At 41.6% G+C, this 27322-nt stretch overlaps 4 protein-coding genes across 5 annotated transcripts; 2 read left to right on the forward strand and 2 right to left on the reverse strand.

Moving 5' to 3' along the window:
* LOC104420039 (PHD finger protein ALFIN-LIKE 7) lies at positions 1 to 4902 on the forward strand. Its single transcript, XM_010031938.3, has 5 exons — positions 1 to 354; positions 462 to 494; positions 771 to 999; positions 4063 to 4186; positions 4307 to 4902. The coding sequence occupies exons 1-5, from the start codon at positions 258 to 260 to the stop codon at positions 4565 to 4567; spliced, it is 744 nt and encodes a 247-aa protein (XP_010030240.2). The 5' UTR covers positions 1 to 257; the 3' UTR covers positions 4568 to 4902.
* A 68-nt stretch (positions 4903 to 4970) lies between these two features.
* On the reverse strand, positions 4971 to 7551 carry LOC104420038 (pentatricopeptide repeat-containing protein At1g14470). Its single transcript, XM_010031937.3, has one exon. It carries the CDS (start codon positions 7226 to 7228, stop codon positions 5156 to 5158), a length of 2073 nt encoding a protein of 690 aa, XP_010030239.2. The 5' UTR covers positions 7229 to 7551; the 3' UTR covers positions 4971 to 5155.
* A 3488-nt stretch (positions 7552 to 11039) lies between these two features.
* LOC104420040 (protein STICHEL) lies at positions 11040 to 19159 on the forward strand (the record flags this gene model as incomplete). Its single annotated transcript, XM_010031939.3, has 6 exons — positions 11040 to 13103; positions 13253 to 13472; positions 15344 to 15862; positions 16856 to 17618; positions 18707 to 18788; positions 18871 to 19159. Coding segments are annotated over 6 exons (3765 nt in total), but the record flags the coding sequence as incomplete, so codon positions are not given.
* Positions 19160 to 19250: 91 nt separating this feature from the next.
* On the reverse strand, positions 19251 to 26697 carry LOC104420041 (2-C-methyl-D-erythritol 4-phosphate cytidylyltransferase, chloroplastic). 2 transcript variants are annotated; one of them, XM_010031940.3, is made up of 12 exons: positions 26386 to 26697; positions 26219 to 26298; positions 26063 to 26134; positions 25532 to 25587; positions 24967 to 25046; positions 24707 to 24789; positions 23566 to 23643; positions 22080 to 22148; positions 21256 to 21324; positions 21139 to 21185; positions 19822 to 19912; positions 19251 to 19667 (listed from the first exon to the last, which is right to left on the reverse strand). In XM_010031940.3, exons 1-12 carry the CDS (start codon positions 26513 to 26515, stop codon positions 19596 to 19598), a joined length of 927 nt encoding a protein of 308 aa, XP_010030242.2. In that variant the 5' UTR covers positions 26516 to 26697; the 3' UTR covers positions 19251 to 19595. The 2 variants fall into 2 exon arrangements, with proteins under 2 accessions (XP_010030242.2, XP_039158023.1); XM_039302089.1 differs by lacking the exon at positions 26386 to 26697 and having other exon boundaries at positions 19254 to 19667; positions 25532 to 25592; positions 26219 to 26379.
* Between the last annotated feature and the right edge of the window lie 625 nt (positions 26698 to 27322).

A 27322-nucleotide genomic window follows, 5' to 3' on the forward strand; every position in this document is an offset into this window, starting at 1 on the left:
GGGAAAAAGAAGAAGAAGAAGAAGAAGAAGAAGAAAAAGACACTCAATTAATTCTGACAGAGAACGAACCCTAGACAGCCAAAAAGGGGAGAAGAGAAAAGAAGGGAAAAGAAGGGAAGCGGGATGGATGAATTCGCTCAGGAATAGCAATTAGCAAGCAGCAGCAGCAGATCGACAGACGGAGCGAGGGAGCGAGACGAAGGAAGGAAGGAAGGAAGGAAGGAGGAGGGAAGTGGGGGATTGAATCATCGGCGTATATGGAGGGAATACCGCACCCATTCCCAAGGACGGTGGAGGAGGTCTTCAGCGATTTCAAGGGCCGACGCGCCGGCCTCATCAAGGCTCTCACCGCTGGTGCTGCTTTTTAATTCCTTCGTGGTTTTCCTTTGCGCCCCTACCACCGATTGCACTAGTGCCTACTCTCCCCCGTCTCTTATTTCTCTCTCTCTCTCTCTTTGCAGACGTCGAGAAGTTCTACAAGCAGTGCGACCCCGGTACGTTCTCCCTCCCTCCTCCTTCCCCCGCCAGCCCAGCTCGTCTGTCTCTTGTCCAATTTGTAAAACCTGATTTCGTTTTACGACATCGCTCCTGCATTTCAAGTTCGCCCCTCCAGTCTTTTCCATTGTACCGAATATGCCCCTCCCTCTGTGTTGACGCGACCCGACGCCCCGGTGATTTCTTTTCTTTTCTTTTCTTTTTTTTGTGGGAGATTCCTGGTTTCATGAGTTGCATTCCCATTACTCGTTTCTTCTTTTATTCTCTACTGTCAGAGAAGGAGAACCTCTGCCTGTATGGATTTCCAAACGAGACCTGGGAAGTTAATTTACCGGTGGAGGAGGTCCCCCCCGAGCTCCCGGAGCCTGCTTTAGGAATCAATTTCGCGAGGGATGGAATGCAAGAGAAGGACTGGTTGTCCTTGGTCGCCGTCCACAGCGATTCCTGGTTACTTGCCGTTGCTTTCTATTTCGGTGCACGGTTCGGTTTCGGTAAAAACGAAAGGTATGAAGAGCTATTCTCTTCGAGCAAAGCTACTATCAAGCCTCCTTTTTCTCCCTTGTAGAATCCGACTTCCCTGTTCGCTTCCGCATCGAACTCGTCTCTTTAGCTACGAGAGTTTTCCAACATCTTAGTCGTAGAAATGAATCGCGTGTAAGTTTCGAGTGAAACAACTGCTGAGAGCTAAATAACTATCTGCAACACGTAGGGTTATGTGATCTGTTTACCAAGATGCAATGTGTGGATATAAATATTTTGTTCAAATGAATGGACTTTCTTTCTCTTGTCCTTTCTTTGAATCATGATAATTCAACTGGATCTTTTTCTGACCCTAGTTTCTTGAGGATAGAGAAACAATTTGCTGTGTGGTGTATCTGTGAAGTCCCATCTTGCTGGTCAATGTCAGTTGCTCCTTTTGGGTCTTATGGTTTATTAATATCACCAGAACCATGAGCAATCATGCTCAAAACCACAGGGAGTTTCATCCCTAAGATTGATTTTAATAGGCTTTTCAGAGGTGAGACATCAGTTGGAGGCAAAATATTTGAACAAGTATGAGATGGGAAGATGGGACTTTTCATGGAACACATAATGGTAAAAAAGAGGGTGAAATAGACTCCTGTCAATCTACTTGTAGTTTTGAGCATATAGATGCGCAAAACATGTTTGGGCATTAAAGGATGTTAGGTGCATAATTTGCTAAGGCAGTATCAAAGACAAGGAGCATTGCCCCGTCTTAGTTCGCTATTAGGATCTTATAAAAGTTTGTGACATAGAAGCAAATTGTACTTTATATCGTTCACGAATTTAGATTCCCATCTATCTGTAACGTGAAAAAGACACTTCTGAAACTTGTGTAGCGGTTTTCCTGTTTTATCCTGCTCTTTCTTTTGAATAATCTATTCGAAGATCTTCAGTTTGTATTTAGCATTCTGTTCTTTTTTGTTGCCATCAGTGTGTAAGAGTTTCTCAAGGTCGTGAAGGCAATGACCGATTGCTCATCTGGCATCCACAATATATTGTATTTAACCATGAATCATTCGGTTATTTTAGAGGTTTCGTCGACTGTCTGACTTCCCTCTGACCCCATCTTCTTGTATCAGTTTCAAAGTCCTCCCTAGACTGGCTTATTTCTTGTGGTGTCAGAGCTAAGGGTTAGAACCTGGCGAAGTCTTTTTCTGCTTTTGGACAATCTAAGGGATTGAAGAGAGTCAAAGACTGGTTAACTTTAAGCTTTCAAATAAATCACAGAACGTTTCAGGTTGTCTTTTCATTTGGATAAGAGAGTGAATCTTAACATCAAAACAACTGTGTGATACCATGTAAGGACTGACAGAATGTTTTAGGATGTGATAGGCCCATAGACATCATGATAGATCGATGGAAAGTGCAAGCTTTGACATATTTTAGCCAAAATTAACATCAGAGGGTGTGTGCTATATATTAGTGGGAGTAGTTCTTCTGATATGCAAGGATGGAATATTTCAGGTATCATTTTCTATATCTTTCAGTCAGTTATTTTAGTCTAGATGCTTAGCGTATTTTGTGGCCAGTTGGCATTAATGAGCTGATGGTGTTTAGTTATGTATATGGTAGAATGAAAGCTAGAGAAGCAACTTGATAAAAACCATGCTTATTGAGTCCCATTCCATAATGGAAAGATAAAGAGAAGTTCATGTAAGAACTGTCTGCAAGGATTAGTTTAAGTTATGCATTTTGCAAGCGATGGCATGAGTAGATAAGGATGATTTGATTCTTCTCTCTGTTGGTTTTCTTTGGTTGAACTTCTGATATTACTGGATCTTCTGAGCACCTTCATAGTGCTAGGCAGGGGCATGTGTTTAATCTTCTTCCTTATTCTGCTTTTATCCTTTATGTGCCATTGCTGTTATGTTTATGGGACTGGACGTAACAGAAGACCTTGTTTAGCTATGTAGCTTATGCAATGATGATGCAAGGTGTTGCTGTGCGGATGCTACCAAGCTTCTTGATGCAATAATAGCACTCTTTTAATTTAGTAGAGGTCGCACTTCATGTCATGTCATCTTTTTAATGTTTGTGTTAGTATCGTCTGTCATTTCTCCTCAGTGCTAAGGTAGCTCAAATAAAGATTATTGTGATGATAATCTTGGTTTTGTGAGGTGATGTAATTGTCAACTTTTCTTTTATTCATGTTGTTTTGAGTTCTTCTGTTGTGCATGTTGGTGATGATCAGAGTAGTACCTCAATAGATAATCACTCTGTATATCTTGGATATTTAGTGCAGGCTGACATTGCAGTTCCTCATTACCATTTCTTTTTATTTTTTCCCCTCATTCTTTACAGCTTTTTTTAAGCTGTTGTTTTCCTCGACTGCTTGAACATCGTTCTAGGTTTAGAAGGTTGGAAACTTTCTGTGGTTGTGGTAATTGTTAAATCAGTTCTTGATTGTGAAGAACTATAACATTGACCCTTCTTATGGATTGGAGCATCTGATGTAGCAGGGTTCTGAGAACTTTGTTACACATTTCATGCTAATAGGTGGGGATAGAAGTGTGCTTTTCTCATACTGGGGACTGTCACCTGGGAGGTCACTTAGCCATATTGGCTGTCCTCTAGTCTCAATTTTTCCTACGGAGATTTTGGTCCCTGGGTTTCTTGGGAGGGTGGGTTACCCATCATTCACACGCCCAGCCTATTCTAAATTCATGAGAAATCTAAAGTTGCAGTTTCTGCTGATACAGTGAATTTTTATTTTTTTTAAGTGACACTTTTCTATTTTACTGTTTTGCAAACGTATAGAAGGAACTAGCTGAAGTAATCAGTGGCATTTTGAGTTGAATGGAAGCAGTTCTCCAGGCAAGATCCTACCATTGTCCCCCTTAGATCCTTCATAATATCCCCTATTGGTCAACTTGGATAAATTCCCCATGTTTATTGGTGAACGTCAATAGGAAGCATTTGCGTAGATCATTGTAATGAGTTAAATGGAGGTGGAACAACTAGCTGTGTTCTGCATTTTAGAGCGCAGAAAATAGTTGATAGTCCATATAGCTTGTTCTGATTTTGGATGGTCGGATTTTACAGAAAGAGGCTTTTCCAAATGATAAATGATCTCCCAACTATTTTTGAAGTTGTGACGGGAAATGTTAAGCAAGCAAAGGAACAATCTGCTAATCAAAACAGCAAAAGCAAATCTAGTACAAAGATGGTAAGAAGTTTCAGTTTTGACATGATATTATTTGCAGATGTACTTTTGCTCCCTTTGGTTTGCAAATAGTTATTCCTTGCTGATCATGCATGGATGTTGCTTTCAAACCTCTCCTTGCAGTCTGATCCACAATCCAAGGGAGTGAAGATGTCTCCACCACCCAAACGAGAAGAGGAAAGTGGGGAAGAAGAAGAAGATGATGAGCAGGGTGCCACCTGTGGAGCATGTGGGGATAGCTATGCAAATGATGAATTCTGGATTTGCTGTGATATCTGCGAGAGATGGTTCCATGGAAAATGTGTAAAAATTACTCCAGCAAAGGCGGAGCATATAAAGCAATACAAATGCCCCAGTTGCAGTACCAAGAAGGCTAGAGTCTGAACCATGTTCAGAAATTGGACATAGATCAATCAAGAAGGCTAGACAAGATTGAGAAATTTCTCTTTGCAGTTTAATATGGACACTGTAGTTGGGAACTGGCATTGCAACAGTGGGACTTAAGCTACACTCTTCTTCTGTCCAATTTTCTCAGGGATTATGTTTGAAGTCGTTGCTCAAAATTAGAATGCCTTATATGTATATTATTATTTGTGCAGTCTCATTTGTTGCAAGATCTATGCCTGAAGGCGATTGTGCACCTTTAGTTAAGTGAAGGTTCTTCGTTGGGATGTAACAGAATGTTCAGATGATTAAATAGAGTCCCCCTTACAGTGGAATGCTGTGCTGTCTTTTGAGTTGGGAACAGTCGTAAAAGAATGAGAATGATGAGTGCTCGATCACACCCTTCTAAATTTCAGATGCTGAATTCCAATTATTCCTGGTGAAATGGTCAGACTTCCAACGTACGGTCAGAAAAATTTATGGTTGATATTTCAGCTTCGCTTTTAATGGATGAGTGCTGCCAGACCTGCTGCCTTCAAAAGTAGGGGTTTCGACCTGCATTTGAAATGCAGGCGACCGTCTGGAAATCTACCAGTAATCCTTGCAAGAACATTGGCCTTCCACGAAATGGTGGAATCTGTTGTTGTCCCGTACTATTATCTCCCTGCCTTCCAATTTAGAGATTGCTTTGATCGCAGTATGACAGTCCCAACATACTCTCATATTCTTCATCACCCTGATTGCTTCCCCAGCTTCACTAACAATAAGAGCAAAGCAGACAGCGAGCTTCTCACTATGAACCCCCACCATCTCTTCTCTGTCCTCCTCCACCACGTCCCTTAGAACACAGCTTCCATCCGCCACATATCCGCTCCTCTCCATCCTCCTCCTCAAGTTGGCCAACAGATGGTAGATCTCACTGCATCTCTCGTGCGATCTGTCCCCTGCAATGAACTTATGCACCTCGCCCCCATGCTCCACCCAGCTCCATCCAGTTGCCTTCATCACCCCCCTCTTCCGCATCATCCGCCTTACCCTATCAACATCCTCCCACCTGCCTGCCTGTGCGTATATGTTAGACAACAAAACATAGTTCCCTGAATTGTTTGGCTCGATTTCAAAAAGACCGTAAGCAGCCATCTCTGCCAAATCGGTCCTCCTGTAAATGCGGCAAGCATTCAAGAGTGATCCATACACTCCTGCATGTGGCTTCATGGGCATGGTCTGAATCAATCTATTTGCTTCCTCAACCTCACCCGCACGACCTAACAAGTCAACCATGCATGCGTAGTGATCATTTGATGGAGCTTCAATCGTTTCAAACAACCGGCGACCCTCTTGCAGTAACCCCCCGTGACTGCATGCTGTCAGGATGCCTACATAAGTTGCATGGTCCGGGTTAATGCCTTCCTCTTTCATCTTTGACATCAGTTCCAAGGCTTCCCTTCCACGGCCATGGGCAGCCAAACCTGAGATCAAGGTGTTGTAGGAAACCGCATCTTTCCTTTCCATTTCCTGGAAGATCCGCTGGGCATCTTTAATGCTCCCACATTTAGAGTACATGAAAATCAAGGAATTGTACCCTGATGTGCCGAGCCTAATCTGATTTTTCCCAAGAAAAGCCACAGCCCAGTTGCCTATCTCCAGGGTGCCAAGATGCCCGCAAGCTGAAAAAACGCTCGCCATGGTGAATTCGTCAGGCTTCGGATGTTCACCAGTAAGTGTAAGCATGTCTTTGAAGAGCCGGACCGCAAAAGCTGATTGGCCGTTTTGAGCATATCCAGAAATCATGGAGTTCCAGGAGACCACATCCTTATTCAGCATCCTATCGAAGAGTTCCCTAGCCGAGGCCAAATCTCCGGACCTCGTATATGCCGAGATCATGGCATTCCAGGTGACGGTGTTCTTGCGGGGGCCCAGATCATCAAAAATTCGTCTAGCGGCAGCCAAGCGTCCACATTTGGCGTACATGTCGAGAAGCGCTGTCCTGAGGAAGCAGTTGAAATCAATCCCCCTCGCCCGATGAAGCAACGTGGCGAGCGAGTCGGCAAGGGAAGGATCACCACGCGCAGCGCAGGATGAAATGACGATGACCCAAGTCGTCTCGTTGGGTCGGAAGCCGGCATCAACCATGTCGTGAAACAACCGGAGAGCCTCGTCCTCGAAGCCATTCTGAGAGTAGCCGGAGAGCATAGCGTTCCAAGAGACGACGGTCCTATGGGGCATGGCATCGAAGCAGCGCCTGGCACTCTCCAAGTCCCCAGTCCGGGCGTAACCAGTGAGCGTGGCAGTCCAGGTTACGACATTGCGGCGAGGCATAGCATGGAAAAGGGCGCGAGCTTCCCGGAGGTGGCCCCACTTGAAGTAGGCGGAGAGGAGGGAGTTGGAATCGGGGAGAGCCCAGCGGGACAATTCGTCGAACAGGCGGCGGGCCTGGTGGAGGAGGCCGAGCTGGGCGTAAGAGTGGAGGAGGGCATTGCGGAGGTGGGGATGGGGGAGAAGGCCCAGCTTGAGGAGGTGGGCGTGGACGGGGATGGGAGAAGGTGAGGATCGGATGAGCAGGAGGAAGGAGGCCCAGCTGCGGCTGTGGTCGGGGGCGGTGGACGATGAGGTGGGCATGCGAGTGCGAGTGCGACTGCTTATCTTCTCCTTTTGCGGCATCTATCGATCCACAACATTGTTGTTTACTAGTCTACTATCATAAGTAACTCCTGCTTTTTGGCTTTTAAAAACTCATGCAGACTCTCAGCCGAGCCGATGATGGGCCAATAGGAATATTCATCTAGGCTGTAAACTACGACAACCGAAGCCCGACGCACGTAGCCATCCTTTTACTTGTGTAAAAAAACATCGTTCTCCATATCATTCATGGATGGATGGATGGATGGATGGATTCAAAGATGTTCCAAACCAACCTCTAATCATCGCGTTTCTCATCACGTGGCTTTGCTATCGTCCACGGGACACTGCCTTACATTTACTCGAAGCGAAATCACGTGCAAGCGAGGGAGAGAGAAGGAGCGTCGTGTCTTGTCCCGGGGCCCCCATGTTCTCTTCTCTTCCCAAATGTATTAATTTTATAATTTGATTCCTTCATGCGCGCGCGAGAAGGGCGCCGCATGACCGCCTTCGCCCAATCAATGCCTTTTGCCTTTGGCCTGACGTGACGCGCTTGGTTCCTCATCCTGACCACCCATCCAAAATTGACCATTTTGTTACTTTTCCTATGCTCTCAGGAGTTTCGTTTCTAGACACATTAAAGGGCGCTTCCTTTTGATATTCTGGATCGTGACACCATACGTCCTTTAAGCACTATTCCCGACATTAGTCAAGAGTGTGGTGAGTAATTCTTTCACCGCGACTTGTGTTTCTCACGGAAGTTTTTCCTTCTAGTCATTAGCGATAATTTTGGCAAATATATCAGTTGATTTTTAATTTGTAGTCGCTAGTTGAGTTCTTTAAAACTAAGTAGGGCTTGTACTATTTACACCCACTTTTTGGCTCCTAATATTTTTTTATTACATTGAATTGACTACATTATTATTTGTAAATCTTACTCTCTACATTTTTTCTTCTATTTCCTTTGTTTCGATTTTATCAAAAACAAAACTATTCCAACCCTCTCAAACAACTTTTGCAAATGGTTTGATTGAGTTGTCTTACAATGTTATTACAATCATCATAATTTCTTATCAACAGCTAATTATACCATGTAACCAAGCCAAATATAGCATTATTCCTAATAATGTTTTAGGAAACATGTTCTTTGGCCTTCGCATGATAACAATGAATTTTTATAATTTTTTTTATGTACTTGACTTTGTCATATATTTTTACAACATGTAATGGTGGCATGAAAAAAAAAATCAAAAATTGGACTATTAGATTCACTTAATAAAATAAAGCAGAGAAGTTAAATACACATAGAACAATGTAATGGCACGTGTTAAAGTTATAATTAAACGAAATGCATACTAGAACCAATATATGGTTCTGTTTATCTTACCCATGCTTAGGTTAGTTTTTTAAATGATAGTTTCCTAGTACAAAAAAAAAAAAAAAAAGCATGCAACTCAGAAACAGAATACTTAATTAGCTATCTACTAGATAAACTAACTATTTGGAAAAGAGCGGCACCGATTATGTTCCAAATGGATAAAGAAAATGAGAAAAATAAAAAATAAAAAGAAGAAACTAAGGTAAGAAATAATCTTCAATCAATAGTGGACCTCACATTTAAACTTGCAATGTTATTTGCGAGGAGCACAAATAATTACGTCTCTAGTAAAAGGAATGTACTTGCATGAGGGGATGACCATATTTGATAAGTAAGGTGCAACTTGAGCCATCCATGTTATCTTGCCTACTATGGGCAACCGGAGTAGAAAATCATGATTTTGTATTTTGTGATATTTACAAAAACAAATTTAATGACATTATTCAAGAAAGGAAATCCAAGAGGTAATTGTTTGCAAATTTTAGAAAGTGGAATATTGTTTCAAAATAAAATAAACGATATTTAAGAATTCATTAATGAAGAGTACTAAATACCCAACGCCCACATAATATAGATGCATTGGACTTTCAAGTTTTTTTTTTTTTTGAATTTTTACCAAACGGTTAGTCATGGACTTAATTTTCCTCTTGCGTCACTTCATTATCCTAATACGATTGTCATGGAATAAAAAAATCGGTGCCCCATTAAAGCATCATAAATGAAAATAAAATTAAGAAATAGAGAGAGAGGTTCCATCGCAGCTACCAAAGCATCAGCTCAAAGCTCTAGCTTTAGGACACCATATATGTTCAGGCTCAAGTTTGTGGACTCATAGCCACTCGAGCTCATTGCCATGGCGGCTTAATTCGAGCTCGCAGCTGCCATGGGCTTGAGTTGTGAAGCTCATAGCAAATATGTCCTGCTGATCTTTTGAGCAACGAAGCTTAGCTCCATGATCGTTCGATTTGAGCTTTTAATCACAATGACAGTGTGAATAGTTATAAATCATAAATTTTATATTGTTATAGATATATTGTTGGTTTTCTTCGTGTTAAGCACTTTCTTTATTTAATTTTTATTATATAAGGAATTTCACTGTCATCCCGTTAAGGGATATTTTCCTTCCAAATTTGTATAGGTTTCCTTTGGGAAATTGACAGGCTGAGAAGATACCGTTTCTTTTTAAAGAGGGACAGTGACGTTAGCCAAGCAAAATTCATACAAAAGATAAAGACAAAGAAAATAAAATGTCATTTTAAACTAAGAATGGGTCTCACAAGAAATAATATAATCAATTCAACGTGATATAAAATATTAACAACCAATAAAAGAATGAAAAAAGTGTGGCCTTAAGTAATTTCTCGAGACAAAATGTAAACTTCATAGATATATTTATGGCAACTTTAAATGTAGATAAGCCACAAATGGATTTTGAATGGTAAAGCTCAAGATAACAAATGATGTTAAATGGGTTCACAATTTACATAGATTCAATCCACCTCTATAGTTGTCTTTTTACTCTCACAGTAATTTAGTTATGAGTTTTCTTTTATCATGTTATATATATAATTATTATGGCAATATATGTCAAGTCAGATATAAATTACTAAATTTGTAGAGTGTGAAAATGAGTAAAAAATAGGTTGAAATTGGTTTGGGTCGGATCGTTTTTGTTTAGTCCAAATTTGACTTAATCCATCTGTTCGGCCGGTCTAATCACGATGACTGAAGTCCGAGTGTCCCAGAAGAAAGAGTTTTACGAGATGGATGGGATGGCTAACTTCAGGTAAAGAGGAAATGGAGAAGAATTCAAAATGGGGGAAGTTGCTGAATTTCAAATTTTGGGGGATCTTTTTGGCAGTAGTAAATGGTAAATGGGGACATTTTTGGGGGCGGAGGATCGGGATCCCGACTTTCCAAGTCTCGAAACGATGGATGGAAAGAAGAGGAAACAATTCCCCCCAAAAGACATGAAATGTAAATCCAACCGAGCCCGCCCCCGATCGAACCCTAAAAATACGTCTTTTTTTTTGTTGGTCCGGTTAAATTTTCTTTTTTCTACGCGCACTCCCCTCTGCCCAACCCATTTCTGGGACTCGCAGTTATTCTCGATGGCCCCGCCGTAGAATAATATGAATAATAATGACCCGCTGTTGCAGTAGCAGAAGCAGAAGCAGAAGCAGAAGCAGCAGTAGAGTAGGGGGGTAGTATCATGTCAAATTGTCAATGGTAGATCCCATCTTTTCTTCCTCCTCTTCCTCCTCCTCCTGCGGCTGGCTGGCTGGCTGGCTGGCTGGCTGGCCGTGCGTAGAGCAGCAGTCGGCGTCGGCGTCGTCGTAAGAGTTTTAACAAGGTGGGGGTGGGGGTTGCAAATGGGAGAAGCCCCAACAACGCTCATTGGGCATTTTGGATCCTGACCACCCCTCCCCCCCCCAATCACCACCTTCGCCTGCTCCAATCCTATTACTTCTTTGACGAGATGTCGGCGTCTTGCGTAATCAGGGGGAAGACTGGCGATTCCACTCCCAGCAAGCTCCACCTGAAGCGGGAGCTCACCCAAATCCGCAAGGCTTCCCGCCTGTTGCGGGATCCCGGCACCACCTCCTCCTGCAAGTCCCCTCCTCTCTCCTCCCTCCGCCCCCTCCCCGGCACCCTCGCCGCCGCCGCCGCCGCCGCCGCCGACCACCACCACCACCGCACCCCCGTCTTCTTGTACAACTGGAAGTCCCCCACCTCCCCGCCGCCCTCAGATCTTCCTCCCCCTCCTCCTCCCCCAGCAGTCCAGACGACAGCTTGAGCGATGCCCGCAATGCCGTCTACTCCAAGCCCGGCGGCAGCGACCGCCCTCGTCCCTCCCTCGATTATTTCCACCGCCGAGATGCCCATCTCGTCCCCCGGGCCGCCGCCGCCGCCGCTCCCCCCTCCGCCTTCAGCAAGCGGAGTAAGAAATCCGATGCGCATGCCCATGCCCATGCCCTTCTCCTCCCCAGATATCCTTCCAAGGACCTCCATCTCCCTAGGAATTCCGCCCATTCCATACCCTTTCGCAACGGTCACCCTCCCCTCCCGCTGGCCCCCGATGGCTCCGTCGACCCATCCGACGATACGGACGATTACAGCCGCTCGGAGGATCTGAAGCGGATTTCTGGAGCATCCCCACTGCTTCTGAAAATGAAGCGCCGCAAGAATTGGTCCCGCTCCTCCGCCAAATTGCTCCGGAGCATTAGGAAGGACGACTCTTCCTACACCTACAGCACCCCTGCTCTCTCGACCAGCTCCTACTATAGGCATGCCCATCGGAATCCGAGCACAGTGGGGTCTTGGGACGGCACCACCACTTCCGTGAACGATGGTGATGACGAGGTGGATGATCCTTTGGATTTGCCCGGAGGGCAGGGATGTGGGATTCCTTGCTACTGGTCTAAGAGGACGCCCAAGCACAGGCGCATGTGCGGCAGTTGTTGCTCTCCTTCCCTCTCCGACACCATAAGGAGAAAAGGCAGTAGCATTCTCTGCGGCAGTCAGTCAGTGTACAGTGGACGCCGCCCATCGCCTTCGGGGTCGAAGAAGCGAAGAACCACCACCGCATCTAAGAGTGCTCAGGGTGTTCTCCCATTGCTCACGAATGATACTGATGTCAGAGGAGGATCATCGGTTGGAACGGGGCACAGCGATGATGAGCTCTCCACAAACTTTGGGGAGCTCGATTTGGAGGCGTTGAGTCGATTGGATGGAAGGCGGTGGTCGAATTGTAGGGATCAAGATGGGTTGGAGGCCGTTGCTCCTGCCAGTGGCCAAGCAGAGGAAGATGCTATGCTGGATAACATCAGAAGCTTGAGTCAGAAGTACAAGCCCATGTTCTTTGATGAGATAATTGGGCAAAACATTGTGGTTCAATCGCTCGTCAATGCTATTTCAAGGGCAAGGGTTGCTCCTGTCTATTTCTTCCAAGGACCTCGTGGGACTGGAAAATCTTCCACGGCCAGGATTTTTGCTGCTGCTCTGAATTGTCAGGCTACCAAAGAAGCCAAGCCATGTGGATGCTGCAAAGAGTGCTCCGACTTTATTTCTGGAAGTAGCAGAGATCTTTGTGAGGTTGATGGCACCAATAAGAGACAAATCGATAAAGTCAGACATCTGCTAAAAAACTTGTCAGCTCGGCCACCGGCGCATTCGCGGTACAAAGTTTTTATCATTGATGAATGTCATCTGTTACCCTCTAAGGTATGGCTGGCTTTCCTCAAATTTGTTGAGGAGCCACCACGTCGGGTCGTTTTCATTTTTGTTACAACTGACCTAGACAGTGTGCCCCGTTCCGTGCAATCTCGTTGTCAGAAGTACCTTTTCAACAAAATCAAAGATAGCGACATTGTGTTACGACTACGCAATATTTCTGCGAGTGAGAATCTGGATGTCGAATTGGATGCCTTGGATTTGATTGCTCTGAATGCAGATGGTTCGCTTCGAGATGCCGAAACTATGTTAGATCAACTGAGTTTGTTGGGTAAAAGAATCACGACGTCACTTGTGAACGAGCTTGTAAGTTCCATATCGAATCCTTTGTCAACATTACCTGTTCCTCTCTGAGTTTTAGTTTCGTTTCTTTCCCCCGTAAGTTGGGACAAATTTTTTACTCCGCTAGGTGTTTACCGATAAAATTGATTAACCAAATTTATGTCTTTCTATAGGTTGGAGTTGTTTCGGACGAGAAGTTACTTGATCTATTAGAGCTAGCCATGTCGTCGAACACTGCAGAAACGGTGAAAAGAGCCAGGGAGTTCTTGGACTCTGGGGTAGATCCATTGGTTTTAATGTCACAGCTGGCCAGTCTCATTATGGATATCATCGCTGGAACATACAAGATGGTTGATTCCGAATTTAACGAGTCACTTTTTGGTGCTCGAACCTGTGAGTACAGAACACGGTCTCATTGAATTAATGAATTGTTGCTGCGAGAATGTCTTTTTCATGCCGACCATAATAGCACTGTGGAATTGTCGTCTTAGTTTTATGCTACCGAGAATACTTTTTGTTTGAAGCTCGTTTTGAGTTTTTCCTTCTCATGTGATCCTACTTGAAAATGATACTTCTATTCTGCTTGATTTTATGTAGATTGAGGACCCAGTATGCAGGGTATATAGTTTAGCAGTTAGCAAGACAGATTCTATTTGCTCATTTTTTCTTCAATAGCCCTAAAGCACTCAACCGGTGTTGTCTATATTGATAAAGGCCCGGGCCGTGCTACAAAATTGCCTAATAGCATGGGACCGCTGCAAGCTATGGTTGGTAGGTTCTGACTTTCAGAATTCAATCAAAGAATGGATTATTGATGCGTTAGCCTTTTTAATTGGCTGGTGAAAACAAATTTTCATTGAAGTGGCACCAAGCTGCTGACTGACCCCTACTCAAAAATCATTTACAAGGCCTTAAGGCATTGACTTCTTTTCTTGTGTTAATTGATATCAAGCCATTGGCTTGCCTTTGTCGTGACTGTTGCAGTTTAGCTGCATAATCATATGGTTTGGAACTATTATTAGGAGCTGAGGCTATTTAGTATGTCACCACCTTTAGTTATCTCCTTTAGCTTTGGTCAAAGTTTGAGCCACAAAATTCAGTAATCACTGGAGAGACACATGGTTAGGTTCCTAGTGATGGCCTCATGAGGCTGAGCAAGTGTGATGATTGAACCCAGACCTCGAGCGAGTTAGGTTTGAACATGCTGCCACTTCAGCAGCTCTTGTGCTCAATTCCTCAGCCATGCTATTTATCCCCTCAGTTAGCTCCTCGGCCTCCTATGACAAAGCTTCTTTTGAAGTGCTTGTGGATGAACACTTACGAGTTAATTCTTTTCTCCCCCTAGATTTCTGTGCTTTGTTTTCTTGCCTACAATCATGACGAGTTTAACTCGCTTCATGGTGTGCACCTGCCTTACCAAGTTCACTGGGGATAAAACTGGATAATGTTAGATACTGCAAGCACAATAGACCCTCATCCATCTGGTAGCATTTATGATTGTTGAATTTCTGAGTCAGGCATTGATGCTATGATGTCATACTTTTGGGAAAGCAGAACAATTTCATACTCATTTGCGTTTTTCCCTTCAGAAGAGGTTCTGCTTCAACAGTACTTTACGTTACCCAGTTGCACTTTATTACGAAGTTCTTGTTGTTCGTGATCACATTAAAGGCTCAATGTCTGCTGAGTGGTTTTTCTGTCAAGGCTTTCCCAAAAGTGTGGTTGTTATATTGTGGGAAGAAGCCAACTCTTAGATTTGTTATGTCTGCAAAGATCCTTTGCTATAGGTTCTTTGCTATCTTGTAATAAACGAGTGAAATAACCCTATTTTGATGAGCGGCAATTATTTTTGTAAAAATAAGCAGTATTTTTGCTTGATCACATTGATATGTTGGCTTAGCAGTCTCTGCATGATCCTCAGGCGTGTAATGAGATTGTTATGATGCTTTTGTATCTAGTTGACCACCTATCCTGAAGATATCTTCGCCATTATCAAGAGTTATCCACAAGTGAGCGTGGATTTATATATATATATACAGACTTTAGGAAAAAAAAAGTCCAGTAAAGAAGCTACCGTCAAATTTTGCAACTTCACTTAGAGGGTGATTAATTCTGTGATACCATGTCACTGTCTAGCATTGCATTATTGGCAAATTTGCACCTGCACATGCCTTTGAATGTTGTAGGGCATGTGATCTCAAATAATTGTGTAGATTTCCATAGCTGCAACAATAATAACTTTATGTTTTTTGGCTTTTGTACAGTAAGTGAATCTGAATTAGAGAGATTAAAGCATGCTTTGAAGCTTCTCTCGGAGGCAGAGAAACAATTAAGAGTTTCGAGTGAACGGTCAACTTGGTTTACGGCAACATTATTACAACTTGGTTCTGTGCCTTCACCAGAAGCTTCGCATTCTAGCAGCAGTCAGAAGCAAAGTTCTAGGACAACTGAAGATCCATCAAGTGCTTCTAGAGGATACACTTCTTACAAGCGAAAATCAGATTCTAAATATGCACCCCATGAATCTGCCTCTCCCATGTCTTTGTTTGAAGAAGCAAATTCATCTCCTTGTCATCAGGGGACTGTATTGTCACTTATCAATGATCATACTTTGAGAACCAGAGGCACACATGGTGGGGGGCTCGGAGGCACAATGACCAAAACAACTAGCCTGGAAAAGTTAAACGACATTTGGACACGTTGCATAGAAAGGTGCCATTCAAAGACACTCAGACAGTTGCTGCATGCCCATGGCAAGCTTATATCTATCTCAGAAACTGAAGGTAAGGCGATGAGCTTCTATGTTTCGTCATCCACCCCATGCAAGTATCTGGTGATGTACCACATTCTTGTTCGACTAAACTTTAATGAGTAGTTTTTCAATTGTATTCTATTGAAATCTAAATTTGGAAAAAGAGTTGCAAACTTGGTTAAGAGCAGTTGAACATCTTTGATACCAAGGATTTTGATTGTTGAGTATAAACTGTTGATGTTCAACCCACGCTGGTTATATTTAAGAGTTTCTCCGACACCGTGGGATCTCATGAAGATGCAGGGATGGCCTTGTCGTTTCAAAGTCTACCCTGTCCTTGTCAGCCACATTCTGAACCAGGAATTGCTTATTTGTTACGAGGATGGCCTACATAAATTGTTCGTTAGTTCAATGGCTGACATGTAGCAAAATAATGGTTAACATGTCGTTAGCCTGGTGTTGGCCTGCCTAATGCTCTCTATTGCGTCTATAACATTGGAAAAGAATCTTCATACATTGGACATTGATTTACTTGTGGGGCCATGTGCAAGTATTCCCCCAATTTCATTGTAACTTCTTCTACAATTGTTAGCTTGCCTTTAGAGAATTGTGGAGTACTTTGTTCAAATTGAACTTTTACAAATCTAAAGAATGATCATTTATAATTGCCACACTCACCACTAATGATCCAAACTGGTCAGACAGATGTCCATTGGATTTGTTTCTTGTTATTTTGATGCTTCACTTAGCTGATCGGGGGAGAACTTTTTTGTGCTTAAATAACAGTCGGGGAAAAACATTCCCATCAGAATTGTCTTCTCTAATGATTTCATTTTCATGCAGTTAAATTAAGTTTGGTAAGAGCCAGGTACCTTCTAACTTGTTGGGTGTGATGGGTGCCTATTGTACCCTCTGATCATCATATTTAACGAGTTCACTTCGTATGCTTTTATTGGTTGACAATGAAGACCATGCTTTCTTTGTTTGCTTCTGTATTTCTAATGTAATCTCATCGTGATTGCAGGAGTTCTTGTTGTATATGTAGCTTTTGCTGATAAAGATGTTAAACTGAGAGTGGAAAGGTTTGTGAGCAGTATTACAAACTCCATAGAAATAGTTTTGAGACGAAATGTGGAGGTTAGATTGATTCTCCTTCCGAATGGTGAGGATCTGATGAAGTATGATTCACCAGTTCCAAGTCAAAGGGAAACAGATATGGACGCTCAAAGAGAAAGGAAAGCATTTGTTGAAGGTTATGCTGACCAGGCATCATGTCAAGAGTTACCCAAAGTGTCCCAGAGAGCCCTTAACAATGTAGATGACAAGTTAAAAGTGGGATTGCAAGATGATTCTAAAGACTGTCAGTTGGTGGATGGGGTCGAATGTTCATCAGAGTTCATGGTTGAAGAGACTAATGGTACAAATGAAAAGAGGCAGGAGGTTCCAATGCAGAGAATAGAGTCCATTATCAGAGAGCAGAGGTTAGAAACCGCCTGGTTGCAAACTGCAGATAAAGGAACCCCTGGCTCATTAATTTGTTGCAGACCTGAGAAGAATCAGGTCTTACCTCAAGATGGCATCTGTGACCAACATAAGATGGAATCAGTTAATTCTACAGATTTTTCTTCTCAGCATTGGGAGGATGAACTGAATCATGAACTTAAAGTCTTGAAGATTGCTGACGGAAAGGCATTGCAGAAGGACCAAGTTAATAAAAGTCACTATCCCATGTCCCCAAGTTTGTTGCATGATAGCAGCTTCATGGCAAATTTCAGCAAGGAGAGCCTGTAAGTTGATTTTCTTATTTCTTTTTCTTCAGTTACAAGGGAGCATAGAAAACAAAATAAACCAATTCACAAAACGTGCTAAAGGAATTCCCACACAATTTGCAAGAATGATGTCATCCAGATGTGCAAGTCGATTTCTTATTAATTAGTTTCTCATTGTTCTCTATACTTGGGCAGAAATCAGCTCTCTAAATAAGTTCTGTTGACAATGTCTCCTTTGGAAGTTTAACTGAAGTTATACCTTCTGGTGCTAGTCTTATCAAATCAAGAAACTTAAGATTAGTTTGTTCAAGCTTTTAATGGACTTCTGGTTTTTTCTTCAAAGGTAAAATTTTTAAAAGGGTTTTGCTGATAATTAGAAATTGCTAAATTGTGCTGAAAAGTTTACAGGTAACTTGCACCATTGACCTTGCATACTGGTTCTGATTCTTCAACAATTGAAGATGTTTTTCAAATTCGAGTTCATTTGGTTAAATTACAGTTATCTCCCAAACGTTTGTTGATGATGACCTGCTGATAAAGGGGAGCCGTCTGTACATGCATGCTCCTGGCTAGGATCCACACTCCTACCCACTCTGCATGATTACTGCTCCCTTTGACGATTCCAATGCATGAATAGTCTGATGTTTGGTTCCTTAAATATTGTCAATGAACTTTAAAGATATCCAGCGGTGAAAAAGAGAAAAGCTTTAGAAGACGGTAAATTAAAGGGTGCCCCATGTAAAGCCTTATAAAATGTGCTTTAGAAATTTAAAAATTACTATTTGAAGTGAGTGATCTATCTAAATGTGTAATTCTTTCATTTTCTAAGTGTCTTGGAAAGTGTTATTTCCCTTTTCAGCTAACCAAACTAGTGCTCTAGGGGCCTTATTAACAAGACATCAGAAGTTGCCTTGTGAATAACTTCAAGGATCACAAATATCATTAAACACATTGTTTAGCTTATTAGTGGAGCAAATAGGGAAGTTTACAGAATGCTCGTTTCTGAATTAAGGCATACTCAACATGGTGCACTGCTGATTTTACTATGCTTTCAGTTTACACTAGATCTGATCTTACACGTTTCCTAAATGCTGGCATTTCTGTAGGGTTTATGAGTCTGGTTCCGGAAATGAAGGTTGTGGCAGGATGCTCTGCTGGAATAACGATAGATCTCAGAGAAGGGGAAAGGTGAGCTCTTGGATTTATTTATATGCTTGCATACAGAGGCATTTGCAATAATCTGATGATGCATCTCAATAACATTATGCAGCTCAAAAGGACTGTCATGCGCTCACGCAGAAATGGAGGTTTCTCATTCTTCAGTGCATGCATGAAGGCAAATTCAGAAAGTAAATTAAGACCAAATGATGAGTCGCATCAAATTTAAGTTGCCCTTTTCCCTTTTCCCGTAGTTATCATTGGTGTATTTAGGCATTGCCGCTTTTTATATGTGGATATTGTTTTAAAAGTCAGGCCATTTTTGCTTCAACAGAAAATTATTTGAAGCTCACTGTTGGTTACGGGAGAAACAATTAACAAAGATTTTGCTGGAGCCTCAATCTAACGAGGGTTATTTTCTGAAAGAGAGCATAAGCAAATAAGTCTACAAGATTTAAGTTTTTAACAATAGGGGACTAAAGATTGCACATCTGCTGCTGGCATATCATGTAAATTATTCCTTGCAAGTGTCAATGTCGAAATATGTTTCCACATTCAAAGAGACATCTGCGTTTTTTCCCATGAAACCAAGATGCCTAAAATTGAGGAGGGACTCCCCCGTGTAACATTTCCCTCTCATGTTTATTCACCATTATTCGGCTCATTAAACCATTCAAGCCCATCAAGTTGCATCAAGCTCAAGTGTTGCTACCAAAGGCACTCTTTGAGCTGCTGTCCCGCCACTTGGAACTTCTTGCTGCAAGAATAACATCATTTAAATTTGAGGAGCTCCATTTTGATTTTGGATAAATCGTCAAACAGCTCAGTCTGAAGTTTCTATGGTGATGGCTCTCCGACGTCAATGTTCAATATTCTCTCAGCTAGTAACAGATCATCAGGAGTTGTGACCTGAAAGGCAATAACTACTATGTTCATAGGCAAGCAGATAAGAGTAACAAGTATCTAACCACTGTTGGGGGAAAAAAAAAGTATCCAAGCAAGGATTCAATAGTTCAGGCATTTCAAAGCATGGTTTAACTAATGCTGGGTTTTAGATTTTCACCTTGATGTTGGTGTAAGATCCTTCAGTGACATATACAGGATGCCTGAGGTGCTCCACGATAGATACATCATCAGTCACTTCAAGGCCTTCTCTGTAATTTATGGCATCCCATTCAATGTAATGTCAATAGTCATAATTCAAAAGTTATGGCATCAAGTAAGCTCCAAAAGAGTTCCGTCACCAATACAAAATCCACTACAATATGCCCGCGCATAAGCATATGCTTCCATTTCACACTCATAAGGTGGCACAATTACCCACGTGAGACTGCTCACTGAAAGTCAGTTCACGCCTACAAGCACATGCCCACCTAGCTAAGCATTACTCAGATTCAGCGTGCCACTGAACTTAAGGTTGGTCAGATACTGAAACCCACTTAAAGGATTAGCCTCGAGTGACCTTCAGATCTGTCTCCACTTATGCATCAGTTCCCAGTCTCCACATTCCTCAATGTGGGACTTGGATTTGTTTAAAACCTACCTACCATCCTTAAACCAGTACTTAGAAGGTTACATGTACAATATGGTTGTTCAGAGCCAAGGGCCAACCATGTTAGCTGGCACCTTCTGGAGCCATCGGTGATATAGGCGTTTCTAATAGGAGTTTACAATTAGCTCCAAATCTTCTGCGATAATAGCCAATAAATAAGATTTTTAGAGGTTTGTTAGGATTGTCCATTGCCCAATCATTAATTCAAACTTCCCATTTTGTCCTTCAGAGATTTGCCAGGTTACATTAGCTACCAGATTATCTCAATCACGCCAGCCTGTAAGTTGCTCACCATCGGTATTGAGGACTTTCTTCAACTGATTTTACAGTCTAATTTTGAACCTCAGCTCCTTCTACAGCAGTTTCCTTGGGATAAAGGACCTAGACGATATGCAGGAAGTCTGCCATTGAAGTCTATAGTCTATGTCACCGTAATTTAATTACCTCTATTTTGAGCAGGTTAAACCTCACTTCAGGCTTGAAGCCTAAAATTTTTAACATGCCAAGCAGAAATAAGCAGAGTGCAAAATTCTGCACCAGAATCACTCCCTTATGCCTTCAGAACAACTGCTAATAAGACACTTTTATTATGTTGCCTCTGTTAAAAGGTTATCCTACCCAATCAAGCAGCATTTCAAACTTTCAGATATTTAAGCCAGTGCCAACATTGAAACGAGTGTAATAACCAAAAATAAAAATAAAGACAAAAATGGACTTATTTTGCTCTCAGGGATTGGGATATAAACAACAAAAACAAAGGGAGTTCATATAGAATGATTCTCTGCCCAACAGTATGAAATGAAAATGCAGAAAGGGCACACTCAGTACCTATTGACTAGTTCAAAGCCTCTCTTAAGCAGCGAAGGCTTGATCACCTGTAACAAATTAAGAGAGCTGGTCACAAGTGGTCCACAAATTCAAGTGCTTACCTCCTTGAAAACAAACCTGAGGTGTTTGCATCTCCCAAAGTGTTTTTCGATCCAGAGTTTTCACAACAAATGATTCACTATTTGCCTGTAAAGGATCGACATAATTCCACCATTCAGTACATGAACTGGCAGAAACAATTATGTTCACACCTCATGTCTACTTTTTGGCAATTAAAAGAAAAAGTATTTCGTTGAAAATGAAAAATGTAATTCATCAGAAATGTACATACTGAACACGTAAAGGCCACCACGATGTCATTAATTGCAGAAACAGGCAGTATTAACGGTGCTGCCAATTCTTAAAACCGAGGTTCATCCCGACATATAAAAATGATGCTTATCATGATGCAGTTGTAGGACAAAGAGGTCAACATGTACTGACGTGTAACGCTGTGTACGCGCATTCATGCAGACTTGCACTAGACAATAAAACAACTTCCCATAAGTGACCAAATATATATTCAGAGATTTACAAGCCAAAACCAGCTTGGCAGCCAATAAAGATATTTATGACGAATACCCAATAAGAGATGTTCCAATGTAATGTATCAACTGGAATACAAGAAGCAGCAACAGATGCAATAAATTTGATGAGGAAAAGACATGCAGAAAGAGTTCAGGCTCAGAGAAAAGGCATCAATTGAAAGCAGCAAAAGGTAAAACAAAACCTGTACAGGCTACTAAGCTGCATTAACAATTAAAAACTACCAACAGAACAAGTTGTCCATGAAAGATTAAGTTATAGAATAGAAACACCAAGAGATTAGTATGAAATTGTGCAAAGAAAGGAATACAAGAGGTAAAGATAACATTCAATTACATGAACCCAGAAGAACTCACCTCTTTGATGGTAGCTTTAACAGGAACCCCAAGAACAGCAGCTCCATTTTCCCAGCCATCTTTAAGTACCTATAAACAAAAGCAACTTAATATAAATACCTATACTCACATTGTAATGCAGATATATTTGAAGGAACTGCACAGAATGAGGAGAAAATATGGGTAGAAAAAGGCCAACTGGTGATGCAATGTCAAATAGAATTCAATGTGAACAAGAAAGACATGAAGGAGCTTTGCACATATTCATCTAACCACTTCAAAAACAAAAACAGCACGCCCTACACAAGAAACTCTCAGAATGTAACTGGGCTTTCATTAAAAGGTGAAAAACACTTAAGACCTATGGGTTCAACATCAACAATTAACATAATCCAGCCAGCCGAACTCACAACAGCTTTCTTAGAATGTCCAGGTCCACGCTTATTCTTTCACATAGGTAAGCTATTAAACTTTTCAAATGATGGTTGAAATGAAACTTCTTACATCAAATCTTATATAAAGAACAGATAATGTATTCACACAAGGCTGAATTACTTCTCTAGGATCACAATACACCGTTGCAGATACAATTGGGAAAAAACAGATCTATTAGTACATAATGAAGGAAACTTCACATACACTGGTGGTGACTTCTACAAAACAATGTCAGTGAAAATGCTCCAAGCTCAGATGCGCATGCGTACCCTAGCAATCCCATATAATAGTGCTGGACCAACTTAGGTTGGATATAACCCTATATATATTACAAATCCTTTTAGTTTTTAAGGATATTCTATTTTTAGGATCTAGCCAGCTGAGAAGCTTCTGGCTAAGTGATCTAAGTCAGGTTACAGCTGCACTGCTTTCTCTTAAGCAGTTTTTGCCATATAAATTGTACTAATCCTTAGGTCAGACTATGCAAGTGAAGCCCCAACCAGACCATACAAGGCTGAAGCACATACGTCAGTCAAGTCTATGCAACAGGTACTGTTGATGCAATCTCAGTTACAATCTCCTCTATGGCAGATTAAAGGCATAGGGGAGCTTGACTACAAGACCCACCCCTCGAGCGTTCATCACAAAGGAATAGGAGGCTTCAACGAAACTGTTTAAAAACAAGGACTTTCTTCTTTGTATCAAGAGCTTGTGGAACAAATAAATAGAATTTTAATCTTACTTTCTAAGGAGAGAGGAAAGATTTGAAAGCCTGGTTGCATGATCACAAAGAGCAGCAGTTTGGCGCACTACAAGGACAAGCAAAGGAAAAGGAGCAGTTTGGTCGTTCTTTCCCCTTCTGGAAAGAGTAATAGACCAGATGCACGTTCTCATACATCTTTTGGATAAGAAAGTTCACAACATATCGACCTCATGAATATAGATATTTATGTCAGCTTCCGCACAATGATGAACTGACAAAATCAACCCCAATTGTCTCCCATGAGAGTAACATGCACCCCTTAAGTCAGCAAAAATACTCGGTAAAGAAAACTGCTGAATGCAATCAGACCTTTTCTATGTCTCCATGTGATACGAGAGGTCTTGCTGAATCATGAATGCAGACAAGCTCAGACCCACTATCAACTGCCTGAAGGTAAACGTTCCACACAAATGGAAGTTAATAAACCATCATCTCTAGGAAATAACATAAAAGCTCGTTCAACCTTAAATAGTACCTTCACATCCTTCACAGAATTAAAAGTATATTCCAATCAAATATAATTTTCCTTTGATACATGGTCACTAGAAAAATAAGCTGATACATGACAATGTTTGAATCAGCAACTACTAACATTTAGACTTTCTTGCAAATAAAGGGCAGAAGATTTGCAGTCTCATAATAACTGAATCAAACATGATGCATCAGATTTTAGTCTTATGAAATACAAAAATAAAGCAATGCATATGAAATTACAATGCTATCACAAATGGACATGAGGGACATCGAAATTATTTGTGGACTCATTTTCTTTCATTCTTTCACCAAAAAATGTGGACAATACTTTTCATGGTAAAATGACTAAAGTGTCAACAGACATGTGTGACTGAGAAACTATACATGTATCTAACGCATTGCCATGATATAAAATGTGCAAGTTCTTTCATTTTTCTCATGTGAAGCTTGGCAACGCATGACTTAGTTTCTTTAGCTTTTCCTCTTCCTTTTACAACAAGAATAAAAACATTTCCTCCTCACCCTAGCTGAACTAGCAAGTAGAACGTTTAACACGACACTGGCTTTTCCACCTTCCTAAAGCTAAAGTTTCAGAATCTACCCTTGCTACGCCTGCACTGGCTGTTGCCACTAGGGCTCTTTGTTAATATGTTCGCAAAGTGCAGTTCTATTGTGTAGAAATATAAGAGCTGAAGAAAGAATGAAAATTACAATGCATGCAAAGAAGAGACAAAGGAAACAAAAATACTAAATGAAGTGCTGGCAACAGCAAGGAACTCCAATGTCCAATGACAACTAGGGTTGGAACAACTGCATCGGAAGTTCTGCAAGGTTAAGTGAGTAAGTTGATCCTACATAGTGTGATTGTCAACTCAATCAAAGAGGAAAACATCGGCAGCCTTCCATTACAAAACGCAAGCAGCATAATAATTGAAGCAAATCTTAAGCCTTTATTGACAAGAAAGCACTATTGCACCTGAAGGCCACTGTACACAGAATCCTGTCTCTCCTTCCCAGGCAGCGTAAATTTAAGATCCACTTGAATCTCCTCTTTGGTGTCTGAGACAAAGGAACAAATTGGTTTGCATATTCTCATGAGCACAAAGAAGGAAACAGCGTGCCTTAAATGAGGCAGAACAAACGCCAAACCAGAAAAGAAAATTAGAGCCCACCAAGCAAGCAGACTCGAAGATAAATAAAAAAAACAGTTGGAGAGGAAGGTGTGAGCCACGGTACCTTCAAATATGTCTTTGTACGATGGATCACAAACTACAATAATTTCCTTCACCTCTCTCATCTGTGAAAATGTATAAAAGCTGCAAAAGAGAAGCCACGATCTCAATCTCGACTGCATGGAGACATGAAGAAGAAAAAGAAAAGCGAGGACATTTAGGAGCCAACAAGCACTCAAGGTCCAGTAGTTATTATGTTGCTTAATGTGCCAACCGAGCTTTCTAAGTGCACCGTCAAATATGAAACTAAGTTTTGGAGAACCATGGTTAGAAAAGAAACTAGAATTCCGATATATACCTAACTACTACGAGCACTATAAGTAACTCTGCCGACGGATATAGATAAGTTGTGTTAGCTCATCCAAGGAACTCATAAGCATAATCAGTGCTGCCATAAAAGGATGTTCTGATTAGGAATGGCAAGGATCAGCTTAATGCTCTACCAAGTTCAACTTATTGCTATTTGGTCCAAATGAAGATAAAGGGTTCTCTCAGAAAAGGCAAGGGGTGATTGCACTTTGTAGGTTCTTAAGAATAGCAGCCCTACAATGTGAGCAAGTTTCCTTTACCTGTACAAAGCAATTGGCTGGCCAAGAAGTGGAAGATACTGCTTTGGCATGCTCGCCTATTCTAATAAACAGAAGAAAATCATCATCTGGAAGATGAAACACTGAGAACTAGAAGCAATAAAAAGGTAGGCACCAAATATTGTTCGGATGTTGCTAGACAAATACCAGCAGTACAAATGCAAACATGCCATGATAGAATGACTCCTGAAAGATAGTAATGCATGGGCCCAATGCCGACATGTGCGACCTTTCCATGTGACATTCGGCAGCTTACAGGAATAGGAGGTCAAAAGGAACACATTTTCCACAGCATAAAAGGCACCAAGCAGAAATATTAAGGAAGTCATCCTAGCATCAAAACAGTGGAAAGTTGGTTGGTTTTACGCGAAAGTTAAAGGTTTCAGGAAACAAAGGGGAGAGACTAGACTCTCGAGGATGATGTCATTGGATTGGAGCAATGAATGAAGCAACTTGGGAGGGAGGAGGATGTGTTCGAATTGGAAAAGGTAGGTGAAGAAGGAGGGGACTTACGCCCATCCTCTTGCCCTTCCCTCCAGCCAAAAGAATGACCGAGACGCTCCCCTCCCTCACAACCGTGACGCTCTGCGCAAACGCCAAAATGTCAATATTGTTGTCAGAACGATTCCTCTGGCTTCGGACGAGAGGCGCGTGATTGTATTCACTTACGTTGTCATCTTTACCAGAGCAATGAACTCTCGTGCTGGAGGCAACAATTTTAGCCGTTCGTCGGGGATGGATGGCAAGAGCTGAAGTAAGAAGTAAAAACAAGAGGGATTACCGGACGGGGAGAGAGAGAGAGAGAGAGATTAGAAAGAGAAGGAGGAAGCTTTTGCCTTGGGCAGAGCGTCGGAGAAGGAGAGGCTGCTGCCGGCGAAACTGGGTTCTGCCGCAGCTGGAATTGCTGGTTGAAGGAGGCCAGAGGGTCAAAGAGGAAAAGGCTCCGACCAGTGCTTGAGCCATCATGTCACCGCACGCACCCTCGCTGTCTCTCTCGGACCTCTCACCTCTCTTCTCTACCCTCGAACCAGATGAATGTTGAAGTTGGTGTGTGTGACAGAGTGGGAGAAGTTCTATTGATCGTGATTGATTCCCCACTGAAGATGTGCAGATATCCCGTCGAGCGCTGACGAAATTTCTACGTCCACGTCTCTCCTCCGCGTGTAATTTGCCTTCTTTTAGCTAACCCAACTACCCTATTTGCCCTCTCATTTTCTTGGCTGGCCAAACTTAATCAGAAAAATATGCAGCTTTACCTAACTAAGTTCGTCACTTCATTGATTATCTACACTTCTATAGCAATGGATCTCAAATTTCTTTTTATTCCCTCTATAGCCTTAATTATTTTTTCTATTTCTTTTTTTAATCCATGAACAAAAGTGTATGCAAAATTTGAATAATTCCTGTCCAAGATAATTTCAATTTTGGAAATGTTTTCTCTTTCTATATATAAATAAATGATTTTTTTCTTCTACTATAAGAAAATTTTCAAATAAAATCTTGAAGTAGAATCATTTTTTCAAAAATAGCTCGTGGTGAATATTTTCTTAAATAAGGATTTGAATGGGTTATATTGTATAAAAAATGGGCTGATCTCATTAACTGGCAAAATTTTTGTTGGCAAATTTTTTTGGTGACTAGAATAGGAGCAATTTTGTCCAATAATTATAATTAGATAATAAATGGATACAATCTAATTATCGGTTCTTCTTTCTTCTCTTCTTCCTCTCCCTCTGCTTTCCCACTACTCAGGCAAATCTCTCCCCCAACTCC

This window comes from Eucalyptus grandis, chromosome 9, assembly GCF_016545825.1.
Source record: "Eucalyptus grandis isolate ANBG69807.140 chromosome 9, ASM1654582v1, whole genome shotgun sequence".
Lineage (NCBI taxonomy): Eukaryota > Viridiplantae > Streptophyta > Magnoliopsida > Myrtales > Myrtaceae > Eucalyptus > Eucalyptus grandis.

Bases quoted from the DNA above. Each gene is read 5' to 3' on its own strand.
- LOC104420039 (XM_010031938.3), top strand. From the start codon at position 258: ATGGAGGGAATACCGCACCCATTCCCAAGGACGGTGGAGGAGGTCTTC. The intron at 355-461 runs GTGCTGCTTTTT...CTCTCTTTGCAG, and splicing joins CATCAAGGCTCTCACCGCTG to ACGTCGAGAAGTTCTACAAG. The intron at 495-770 runs GTACGTTCTCCC...CTCTACTGTCAG, and splicing joins CTACAAGCAGTGCGACCCCG to AGAAGGAGAACCTCTGCCTG.
- LOC104420038 (XM_010031937.3), bottom strand. From the start codon at position 7,228: ATGCCGCAAAAGGAGAAGATAAGCAGTCGCACTCGCACTCGCATGCCC.
- LOC104420041 (XM_010031940.3), bottom strand. From the start codon at position 26,515: ATGATGGCTCAAGCACTGGTCGGAGCCTTTTCCTCTTTGACCCTCTGG. The intron at 26,135-26,218 runs GTAAGTGAATAC...GCGTTTGCGCAG, and splicing joins GCTCTGGTAAAGATGACAAC to AGCGTCACGGTTGTGAGGGA. The intron at 22,149-23,565 runs GTCTGATTGCAT...TTTTGTTTATAG, and splicing joins CACATGGAGACATAGAAAAG to GTACTTAAAGATGGCTGGGA.